Source organism: Corvus cornix, chromosome 2 (assembly GCF_000738735.6).
Source record: "Corvus cornix cornix isolate S_Up_H32 chromosome 2, ASM73873v5, whole genome shotgun sequence".
NCBI classification, from domain to species: Eukaryota; Metazoa; Chordata; class Aves; order Passeriformes; family Corvidae; genus Corvus; species Corvus cornix.
In genome coordinates, this window is record NC_046333.1 from 92,103,660 (window position 1) to 92,115,957 (window position 12,298).

General features: G+C 35.5%; 1 protein-coding gene across 1 annotated transcript in view; it reads right to left on the reverse strand.

The window, feature by feature from the left end:
* LOC104685832 (dynein heavy chain 5, axonemal-like) overlaps nt 1-12,298 on the reverse strand; it is a 147,599-nt gene that overhangs the window by 105,352 nt on the left and 29,949 nt on the right. The window contains exons 28-36 of the mRNA XM_019282583.3: nt 11,550-11,686; nt 10,338-10,500; nt 7,712-7,823; nt 7,264-7,392; nt 5,687-5,886; nt 5,430-5,583; nt 2,919-3,185; nt 2,592-2,720; nt 1,976-2,191 (exon numbers count right to left, since the gene is read on the reverse strand). Of these exons, the coding sequence (XP_019138128.3) occupies nt 1,976-2,191; nt 2,592-2,720; nt 2,919-3,185; nt 5,430-5,583; nt 5,687-5,886; nt 7,264-7,392; nt 7,712-7,823; nt 10,338-10,500; nt 11,550-11,686 (1,507 nt within the window). The remainder of the gene's footprint in view (nt 1-1,975; nt 2,192-2,591; nt 2,721-2,918; nt 3,186-5,429; nt 5,584-5,686; nt 5,887-7,263; nt 7,393-7,711; nt 7,824-10,337; nt 10,501-11,549; nt 11,687-12,298) is intronic.

Genomic DNA, 12,298 nt, shown 5'->3' on the forward strand with positions numbered 1-12,298 from the left:
CACCATTTGTTCTTCCAGTATTTAGAATTAAAAAATAAAAAACAAAAAAAATTTTGAAAACATCCAGGCTTATAATGTCCATATTCTGCTTTGTATTTATTAGGCTTGGAATCCTAAACTTGGATTTGCAGGCTGCTTTCCATTCATACATTCTTATTAACACCGTAAAATATTACTGTGTCCGGCAGCCGTAGGGAGGAGGAGAGAAGATCCAGCAGGCAGGAATTGTGCAGCAAGATTGATTTATTTAATTATTTTACAAACTCTTTTATAGAATTTTTTCTTCGTAGTCTAATTGGACAAAGGATCAGCCACCCCCCTGGGGTGATTGGCTAAAATCCTAAATATCCATTGTCAAAATATTTTTCTACTGTACCATAAACAAAGCTCTACAAGGTCATAGGTGTTCATTGTTTACAGAACTTCTGCAAATATCTTCGTGAGAGAGAAAAGTATCTCACAGCTTAGAAAGAAGCAGGAAAATTCCTTGCTAACAGCAATATTGTATCCACACATTCTTACCCAACAGAGTACAATAAGGTTATATCTAGATAAACAGGTCACACTGTAAGATTTTATTCCAAGACTCTTGCTCCTTCTACTATACATTACATTTTCAGCTGACTGCATCCCTGCATATATTCAGAGCCATCAGTCAATGATTTTGGGTATTATAGATCAGCCCAAGCTGTATCTACTCTTTAGGGGGAACAAGAACCTGAAGATCTGTGACGTCCTTTAACCAGAGGAGGGAGAAAATGTAGTATAATTTTAGATGCTGATGCTAAAATACTAATTTGTTTTGTGGTACCAAATCTGTTACAAAGTTCCACAAAATACAAAACCAACAATACAATACTGACTTACGTAAACAGCATCAGCCTCTGTCAGTGATGCTCCTGCTACACAACAAAAAACACTGAGATTTAAGAAAGAGCAGCTCATTTATACTTCTTTTCCAAATGTGTGAGAGAACAATCACACTAGCTTTCTGTAAATACATGCAGAGTCTACAACTCACATGGTTTGCTGAGGAAAAAAATGCTAAAAACTCTGTTAAAACTAACAGAGAATTAAATAACCTCCACAGCCCCCCCAAACACACACACGCAGTTCAGCCCAAACAACCACAAAAGTTGTTTTCTTGCTAATGCAAAAGAACCTTTGCACCTAGTTATTCTATGAGCTGGAGTGGACTAAAAGCAGGTTTATGCCGTTTTTAAATTTTGAACACTGCAGAAAAAGTAGCAGTAAATGGTTCTCTCTATAGTCTAAGCCCTTGCTTTCATGCAGTATCGAAGTACAGCATGGTACAGTTGCCCTCCATTTACTTTTGTGGTAGGATGTTGTTACTTGTTCTTTGTTCAATCTCACTGTATGTTCCTGATAAATGGTAGTTTGCAACCCTTTAGTTCACATCCTCCCCTTCCTCCTTCATAGATTCACTGTTAGTAATAACACCTTGGTTGCTAACGGCATCTTCTCCACATGTTTGAGATTAAACCAACACCTCCTGAAATGGTTTCTATTCTTCCCCTTCCCCAAAAAAGAGCTCATCATCTGAAGGATATAATACATTTGGATAGAGTAGACCAATGTCCACAAAGCACAGTTACTTCCCCAAAGTTCGGGAGTTCTTATTTCTTTCCAAATTTGATTTTGTGTAAGTAACAGGATAAGATTTCCCATATTCCCAAATTAAGAAACTGTCCCTTCCCAAGATGACTGCACTAACAAAACAACAGAGAAAATCACAGGATTAGGAACAACTCTAAAGCACATGCTGGGGGATAATGAGGAGGAGTGACTTCTTAACACATTTTTTATTATTCTGTTTTCCCGTTAGCTTATTTGTAATTCTGGTTAATTAACTAGTACTTTGTGCTTTTTCCTACATGTTACTTTTAACTTTTCACAATATGTACTGTTACAAGCAATGCTTCTAATAAATCCCCAAAGATTCATTAAATACTACCTTTTTGTCAGTTTTGGTACTGTTCAGTGCCTTCTCTGCATCTCTGGTCCAGATAATTTGAATTCCCAGAAGTCCTATTTGTGCAGGAAACATTGCCTGAAAGTCATACATCTTAAATTCTGAATCATTAATGGCCATTGATGCCTGTCTAATGATGGTGTGGATTGTTTTCCTAATCCCATTCAGCAGCTGACCTAACCAGAATTCCACACTGCCCTGAAATAAACAAGAAAGTACTTTTAAAGAATTAGTTTATAAATAATTCACAAGGAGCAAGAGTTCTACGTGACTTTTTTCCCAATCATTCGTAATCCCATTTCCATATTTGTTATTCCCTGATTTTTGAAAGATTCCTTTCCTCTTTCTGCTCCACTGCCCCTCTAGAGGTATGTGATGGATTTGGCACTTCACAGCACTACTGCTGAGAAAACAGGTAAAGCAATCGTTACAAACTGACACAAATGTCCTGTCCTTTCTACTTTTTGCTCTTGCTGTTCACATTGGGAGGTTTTCATTCAGCTAGTCAAATAACAGCATGATGCAATACTGTTGGCCTCTAAAACATAAATCTACTTTAAATCAAGTAATGAAAAACTGCAATATATACTTTCATTACCTGAGCTAAAACTGGTTCAATAATATTGACCTGTTCTCCTTCTTGAGATTCAAACAGTAAAATCTGGTCGTAGTTTTTTTCATGAAATCCCACTCGGTTAACATTGTCAAACAAACTTAATAAATGTGCCTACAAGAGAATCAGAAAAAAAACCCTCCATAAACTGATCTGATATGGCATTGCCACTTGGTCTTTAAATGCTGTATTAGAATAGTCCATAAATCTTTCCATAAGTGAAAGAAATTCTCTCAAATAAACAACAAAATCCTCCATGGTCCTCACTTAGTAATATCAACCATAAGAACACTGTTGCTATATTACTTGTACCTGAATAGTGTGAGAATCAGATGCTTGACCAAGGATTTCCAGAAGAGCAGGGTCAGATACAAAAAAAAATCTTGGAAATATTAACCGCTTTTTTTCCAAATAGCCAGTCAGTGATTTCTGACAGATTTCCAACTGTTCCAGCAAATGTGGTAACAGCTGTGCCAAAGTCTCATCTCCAACACAGCACTGCACAATGTTTGATGTTTCATGGGCTCTCTGCATAATTCTCTGCCACGATTTATCAATGTTCTGAAATCTTCTGGCTTCCTGAAATACATGATAAATGCCTTAGCTTTTCTTCTTGTTTTTCATATTCTAAAAATTAAATAATTCTGTCAGACAAGGTAGCAGTTTAATATTGCCCTTGCTGTTCAAGTCTTCTTTACAGGACTAACATATGAATATTTATAGGCATGCTTATTATTGACCAGATTTCAAATTGCAGGAGAAAGAGTACAATGGGAAAGCTCCGGAAATGTTTTACTTCATGTTGGGCACCAAAATTGTCCACAAAAAAGGATTCCAACACACATGAGAAAACTCAAAAAGCAGCTTCCTCAGAAATTATAGCCTTCCTAACAGCAATACACAAAGTCATGTAAGCTGTTAGCAGCAATACTTGAGGAACAAAACCAGTATACACAGTCTGAAGCTGCTACATTTGTACATTACAAGTGTTGCAGGTGAACAGAGAAAAAATCTCAGACTGGGAGCTGAAAAATATTTTTATACACTGGGTATATTTACATTAAAAACTCTTTCTTCACCTAAAACAAATGAAATGTTAATGAAATCATAAATCGCCTGAGAGCTAGAAGAAGATCCAAAGCAATTTGTCTGTCACAAGGCAGGATCATACCCAAAATATCTATCTGTCTCGTGTTTAGTGATGCTCAGTGATGGAGATTTAGAAGCCTGTCCAGGCAATCTTTGACACTGGTGACTCTCTTTTAATATCTAAACTTAATCAGACACTGAGAACATGGGTTTTTTCTTCCTGTTGAGAACAACCCTTATATTTAAAAAAGCTTATCGCATCTTCTCTTCAGTTTTTCCTTTTCCTCAAGCCAAACAAGTCTAGTTTGTTGAATCTTTTATTGTGCCTCATCCTTCCTGGATAGTTCCTCATTCTTACCACCCTCTTCTGTGCTCTCTCAAATTTGTCTGTGTGTTTCTTTGGCCAAAACCAGGTACAATATTCTAGTTATTAGTTATTGATGCTTATGCATTCTACTCTTCTGCATTTTACAAACCAGCAAGCTAAAATTCATTTTCTGGTAGTACTATCAGAGACAATGGCAAAAGCCTACCACAATGTATGGCAATTAGTGTTTTTCCTCTATCCACAAAGCCCCTTGCCCACCCTAAAAATAAATTAGATTTGTTCAACATGTTTTGCTCCTAACAAATTCACGTTGAATGAACATTATTAATCTCCTTGCTAATTTCCAGATGCTAACAGTTACTTGTGGCAGTATTCATCCAGAAATTGCAATTAAGCCCCACTCCTCATTACTCCTCCACCAAGCTGTTCCTTCTCCTCCTTCTTTAAAAACAGCCACTACATTTGTTTTTTCCAGAACATTGGTTCACGTATCTGCCATCCTTGGAAGAAGTAGCTTTAGCAGCTTTTTTTAATCTGCAAAAGCTGTTTATTAACTCTCTAATAAACATTAACAACATAAATATATCTCATGAACTAAAAAAAAAAAATTGTTATCTAAACAACAATTAAGAAAGCTTTATTTAACTTACAAAAATTAATCTTAATTTGGGTTATTGCAAGGCTTCAATTATAAAATATGTGGCCTGAAATAAATTAATATCTAATAATTTCCCGTTAATAGCTGTTTTGTTAAATTACCATTTGATCCAGAGCAACTGAACTGTGGTGTATTAGAACTACATGAAAACCCCTCATTAGCAGACACAGCAAAAAGAATGATTTTTTTTCTGCTATTTCTCTCCTGCTCAGTTCATTCCTTAACTCTTGTGCAGCTGCTGCCTTGAAAGGTCGTCACTGCCTTTTGAAGAGGTTGCAATGGTTCACACAGATTAGCACACATACAGTTCCCAAGCCTGGCAGCATCTCTCTGTGGGACTTCATTAAACTGAGTCCTAGCAAGTACAGAATTCATATACAAAATCTGTCATTCCGTTATTACAGCTTACAGCCTATAAACGTGTGCACACGGGAAGAAAGAGATATTTGTACATATGGCAAAAGCGATAAATCAGTTTCGTGCCATTAAGTGTACTAACCCACTAATATTGCAAGCAGGAACATTTGAGCTTGAATTACAAACAGTTGTGTTCCTGTAGGTTTCACCAAGTTCTAAGCAATTTAACTAGACAGATTCTAGTTTGGCAAAGCTTCTTCTGAATTGCATATGCACAGCCCACAAATCTTATATGAATTATATGCACTCAAAATAAACTATGCAGGCAAAAAACCACCCATGATGTGGCTAATTTCCTGGTACAATATATTGTTATTATAAAGCAATATACCTGAGGTAATTGTTTTGCAATGTCTCCACCAACAAACACAGCTTCAAGGTAAATCCAGAGGTTTTGTACAGTAATCCAGTTTTCAATTATCTCTGCAGTATTGGTCAGCTTCTGAACCCATTGTTGTATAGTGGGCTTAAATGGTGCATTATACCTGCATGAACATGAATCAAAGGGAAGAACTGAAGATGATAATTGTTTTCTCTGGGGGGTGATTAGATTTACACAATATATGCATTTACTACGTCGTCTTGTACCGGTTGATCATGAGTGACCCCAGTATCATGAGGCTGTCTTCCACCAAAGCTACTTTCTCTGATATATCTGATCCTTTCAGAAGAAGCTCTCCTCGAGTTTTGAATTGGCCAAAACTGAAAGTATGAGCATTCCATTCACTGATGACATGCTGCAATTTTGCTTCAATATCCTTTTCTTTGACAGCACCGATGCAGATATCCTGCATAAAATTAAAATAGTAAATTACATTCCTCTAAGACTATTATAAAGCACACTTATAAAGACTATTAAAATGTATTGGATTGATCCAGATCTCAGTGTGAGTTCAAGCTAATGAAAATACACATCAAAACACCTCAAAGTTACTATATTTCAAACAAGATTATATTCTAGTACTACTTGTAACAGGTACATTTTATGGGCTATACTCCATCTTCACTACTAGCACCTTATACACACGAAATTCACTGAGTCAGTGAATCTGCAGGAAGATTTTTCCTCTCAGTACATATTAATATTTGAAATCAAATAAACTGGCAGAGGGGTTTAAAGAAAATAAACATTACCAATCAAAACCAATAAATATTCCCAGAACAGCATGTAGAGAGACAACATAACTGTCTGCTACTTCTTCAAGACAGTGAGGACAGGACTGTCATAGAGCTGGTTATTGCATCAGAGAGAAAAGGATCAAATACTCAGACTGGATCCCAAATTCCGGTTCAGGAGTACATCGGATTCTATCACAGGTTTAAAGTGTTTTCTGGAGTGTAAGGCTCGAACTATGAACCGTTCACAAGGCTTAAATTCTTTTCTGGGAATTGGGTACAGCAGAGGTTTGATTTCATGGTTTTCCCTTAAAAATGCTCATTTGTGGAACAAGACAAAACAGGTCACTACTATAGAAGGAATACAGATTTAGCTAAGTGACCACAGAACTGAAGTTAGAAACTGTTGGGGTTTTACTTCTTTAGTTTTAGCTATGCTTTGTTCTTGTAAAAGGTAACAAGCATGAAGCCAAGGCACTTGCTAGGTAACGACTGTCCCCAAAACTGAGGAGACAATAGCTTTGTAGCTTGTGCACACTCCCTATGCCTTCTCATCTATCTGTGCTCTTGTGAAGAGTCACTTTTGAAATACAAAACAACCTCATTCTCCTTTATTCCCATATCCTCCACTTCTACTGTGTTCCAAGGATTTTTAGCATTTAACAGGACCAATCTTACATCAACTATTTTCTTCTCTCTGGTTACAAATTTAAAGGGAAGAAAAGAATATATAAGCAGGCAGACCCTAAATAAGAAGCATGACAGAATCACACTACTCTTAAACCAACAGAAGTCCTCCTATGGAAAGATTAGTGTAATACTGTGTACATATTTAAATCTTCTCCTAAATAAAAGGGAAATAAACTAACCATCAGTGCCAATACCAAACCCCACTTTTTCAAAGGAATTCTTCAACTAAAACATTTTTTTTTTAATGCTACAAAGCTGACTAGAAACAGGATTTCAAAAGCACAGACTCCCAGATCACAAGTTAATAATTACCAAAAAAAACCCCAAACAAACAAAACAAAACAGGAAAGTACATGTACCTCAATATCTTCTTTATGTTTTAATAAAGGGGCATCCACTACGTTTTTTAAAGCAAAATTTTCAGAGTCAACATCAAAGTGATGCCCAGTTACTTGTTCAATTCTTTCCCAGTGTCTTGGGAACATTGCCTAGAAAAGTCCATAGGGATGGGGTTTTTAACATTGTATTAATTTTAGGACTAGAATGATCACATACTTTCCCACTGCATCTGTTAAACAAATAGGAGAGTCTTGATTTTCCTTCCATTGAAAGCATTAGTAGTTCTTCTAATCACATTACAAAGTCTTTTATTTTTCTATAACTAAGCCTAACTAGATTTTTTGCTAAAAATACAGCTGCTTTTATCTATAAAAAAGAATTATGGAAAGCATCTTATAGTCATATAGCATGGCCTTCACTAGAGTTTCTCAAGAGACTCTTATCTCCAAATTATTATGCTGAACATACTTTGTTTTTCATCATTTCAAGCAAAGGACAGGTCTCAGTGAAGTCATCAATTTTTTTTTTTAGGTCTTGAAAAGCTTGCCATTCCTTCAATGCTTTTGGCAACCTTCGGATTCTTTAAAAAGCACAAAAAGAAAGAAAAAATATTTTATTCTTAATAACCACCATTCACCACTTAATAGTACAATATATTGCCATTTTTCAATGAGTTGACCAGTAGAATCTAAATAAAAATCCAGTTGCAAGCTGGCAATATTATGTATGGTGGGTCATTTGTGACTGCAGGCATGAAACACTGCTAAAGACAGCACAAATTGCACCAGAATGGTTTGGATCCTATTTCAGTTTGAATTAAAGGAAGTTAATTTCATGTACAAACCCATATCTGAAATTAAGTTCCTGCAGTGTTATTGTTTTAGTAAAATTTGTAAGTGCACCTGATTTTGAAAAGCAGTAAAAGGATTAAACATAACTTTTCCAAGCAAAATAAAGTATATCCTAAACTAAAACTAGTCTACTTTCAAAGAGAAAAACACTTCTGCTTCAATCAAAGAAGTCTTAATTCATACCTGGTTTGTATGAAAGATATTCAAAGCAAAATTTTTCCTTTATGCACAATTTAAGATTAAAAGAAATTAAAAATAAAGAACCTCTTGCACTGTGAATTGTCACAGCTCCTCTTGCTTCTAAACCAGTCATGCCAATTTTTGTCTGCCAAAGCTATGGACCGAAGACTGACAGCAGTTCTCTTACAGCTCAATTCCAGAAACTAAAAGCTGCATAAAACCTGCCCATAATGACAAATTCCTTCCAAAAAAATCTCCGTTTTTCACAGTTCAAAATCAGACAGATCTGTCACACAATGCTGGAACATGTGCAAATTCTTCACTGCTTGCTAGTAAGAGGCAGATGAACATATGCACACTGTCATGGCACTACAATAACTGCTATAGCCCTTCATCTTGAATCCAACAGTAGATAGCATTAAATATGCCAGAGGAAAACACTGCAGAATGGAAAATTTATACTCTGTCTTGTATCAAGAAGGCTTTAAGGGGCAGTTCCTGACAACTTCTATCCTGAGGCTCAGCAGGAACAATTCTAATAAACTTCTCTGGGGATGGCTATTAGAAATGGGATCTCTTAACTTGGTAATGAAAATGGCTATTTTTTTTTATTCTAATAACTTTTTCTTTTGCCTTAGTCTCAGTAATATCTTCTAAAAGCAAATTCCATGAGCTGCACACTATGTTAAAAAACTACAAAAAACTACTCCGTTGATCAGGTTTACATTTCTGTCCTAAACTTACTGGACATTCTCTTTACACTGTATTACAGTAAAATATAAAGGGAAACTTCTCTCCAACTGTTATTATAAACTTCTATAATGCTCTCTAAATATTTGTCCTTCTTATCTCTTTCTAATTGGATTTATTTTTACCTACAGTTATTTTTTTTTTAATTTTTTTTTTCCATGATTAGACGTTTTCTATTATATTACTATTGTTACAAGGGGTAGCAAAACAAAATTACATTAAAGAACTATGCAGATCTTTACAATTAGTCTAAAGCAGTAACTGCACTTCCAGCATTCCTGCTTCTTTCATAACACAGCATACCATCTCAGCTATTTCTGCGAGTACCCTCTGTACATTGTTTCAATTTCTCTGGCTTAAAAGAGCATTGCTCGATGCAATAATGCTAGCAGACTGCCAAAAGAAGGATAGTACCGGGTTAGACATTTATTGCAAAAAAAAAAAAACATTTACTGCCTATTGGTAGTCACCCTGCTCCAAACATAGCTTGACACTTGAGAGGAAAAACAAAAATGTCACACATGAAGTTCAAAGAGAAACACATAAATGAAAACTACTGCCGTGCAATGGCTTCCTTCAGTGTTCTGGAGAAGGAAGCATAAAAAGTCCTACAGCTAGTAAAATATAATTAACTACAGAAAAAAATCATGATGCAGATTCCAAAATTCTCCTGAAATTCAAGATGAAGACTTGAATTTTCCAAATGCAGAAGTATATATTATATATATATATATATATGTACTTCACATACATTAATTTTTACTATTCTGATTTTTAAAGAGGTTGGTTGGTGGGTTTTTTCAAATAATTGACTAAAAGTTCAGTCAGTTTTTTGTGGAAAGCATTATTGCTCTCAAACCTCATAAATAACCCCTCAGAATTTAGTGTGGCTAGCTACCCTTCTTGAAATAACAATTACAATTTAGACAAATGTGCAGAAGTAAACAGTAGGTTCAAAATCCCACCTAATATCATAGACTAACAGTTCATTAGCTGTAAACTAAATCACGGAGAAGGTACTGTATAAGATCAGCTATGAAAGTTATTTATACTTACAACCACCTTGACACAGGTTTGTGCACTTTATTTATTAAATAAGCTACAGCCTACCACGTCAATATACCTCAACAAGCCTGAAGTGACTCATGAACCAGCTGCATTTTGCACCACAGTGCAGCTGTGCCCAACACTTGAGTAAGTCTGAGCTTGAGATGGACCAACATTCTTTGGCCACTCTGAGCAATTTTCACAAGCTAATTAAAAAACAGAGCTAGAAATAAAAATTCCACGCACTTCAACAGAAAACAACTTACTTGCTTTGAAAATCCAGAAGTTCACTGTTAATTTTTTCAATATTTAAATCATTCCAAAGCATTTCATTGTATCCGTCGATACTAGCAGTAACTGTATTATAAAGACTGTAAAGTTTCTGAAGCAACGAAAGTTCACGTTTAATTTTGTGAAGTTCAGGATACTCTGTTTCAAATGGTAAAATTAGAAATTTGTGCCTGTTAATTAGGTATTCATGTCAAATGTATTCATGAACATAAGAATCAACACACTTCTAATAATGTTAATATATTGATGAAATCAGACTTGCAGTTTTCTAGATAGTGTCTAACAAGACAAACTTTTCCAGTTAAATTATGTAAGAATATCAGATTTTGATGCACAGTAATTGTGTAGATTGTTGATTTTTTAAAAATAAATATTCTTCTATAGCAGTAGATGTAATCTTATAAGTGAGGGAAACAATATTGAAAAAGTGGATGAAATGGCAAAGGAACACAACACTATTTTAGACAAGAACTAAAATATCCCCTATGTCAATTTACACTATTTACTTAAGAGGCAGAGTTTGGGGATAAGGGGTGTGCTTTCAAATGAGATATATAGAATATATTAGACAATAAAAGTATTTAAAATGGGCATCCTTAACGGAAATGTTTTATTTACTTTCTCTCATATCTTTTGGAATTCCTGGTTAAATATATTTGGATTACTGCATATGTCCTCAGACAGGAAAATATACTCAATTTAGTATGCACAAATTAAAGTGCTTATCATACATCCTGCTGTAACTTTAGTTCACACCACAGTCTTCCAAAGGAACTATGTCTGACTAGGAGACATAAGGACATTACAGATCAGTTGCACAGCCCAAGGGAATTCATTATGCACCTGGAGCAGGGACAATTTGAGTACTTTGGCAACAAGTTTCCCAAATTTGTACGGAGCAGAATACTGGCAGGAGATGTGCTTAGCTCTGAAGAGAAAAAGCAAGAGAACTAAGCATCTGGACCCCAAGACACACAGAGCAGTGCAGAGCAGTATTTTTACACCTGATGTTTATGTATGTGCACACTGAGAGCCAGTTTCACACAGCTGCTTTTCATAGGAAAGACAGTAATAATTTACTGCAAGGAATTTTTCTGCAATGAATCCAGCACTGAATGCATTCAGCAGGAATCACAAGAAAAATTTAATAGCCTAGAAACAGGTATCCTTATCCCCTGAGAAACTACCTGTGATGGGAAGACCAAATAATTCTTCCCCACCAGAAAGAGAGAGATACTTCCTCCATAGTTCATTAAATTTGGCTTGAAAGATCTGTAATCTGTCACTTGCTTCATGGGGAGGAATATTCTCCTCACTGGGGCCCCTGTTAAAACCAAAACAAATTCAGTGAAATTATCAACCCTACAGGTTTCACAAAGAAGCACAACAGAACCCAGACCGTACTAACTGAACACTATTTAATAGTTTTAAGCATTCTTTCTACAAACTTTCACAAGACACTAAAAGAGAAAATGCAGCACATAATCAGTGTGCCAAGGTCACATATTCAATAGTCGCTGAAAGAAAGCCCAATTTATTTTCTAATTAAAAAATTCATCTCTGTTACCATAAACATTACAAACAGCTAAAAATGATCTACAAATGTTTTATCTTTGTTATTTCCTGTTTCTCCTATAAAATACATTTTAATAACTATTTTCATTTATATTTTTAAAAGGGAAAGATATCAGGTATATAAATCAGGAGTGAAAACTGTGTAGTTGGCACTGGAACCATAATTAAGTAGTCAGAAAAATATGAGAAAAAGATGTCATTTTCCCTAATGAGAGATCAGCTGTAGGACAGGCTGCAATTCCCAGATCTCACACCTGAGACCACTTCTTGGCCACATAATAATATTTTGGGATGAGAACTCTGTCATCTGCCGTTGTGCCATGGTTATTTCTAGAAAGAAATTCAGGCAGATGGGCAGAAA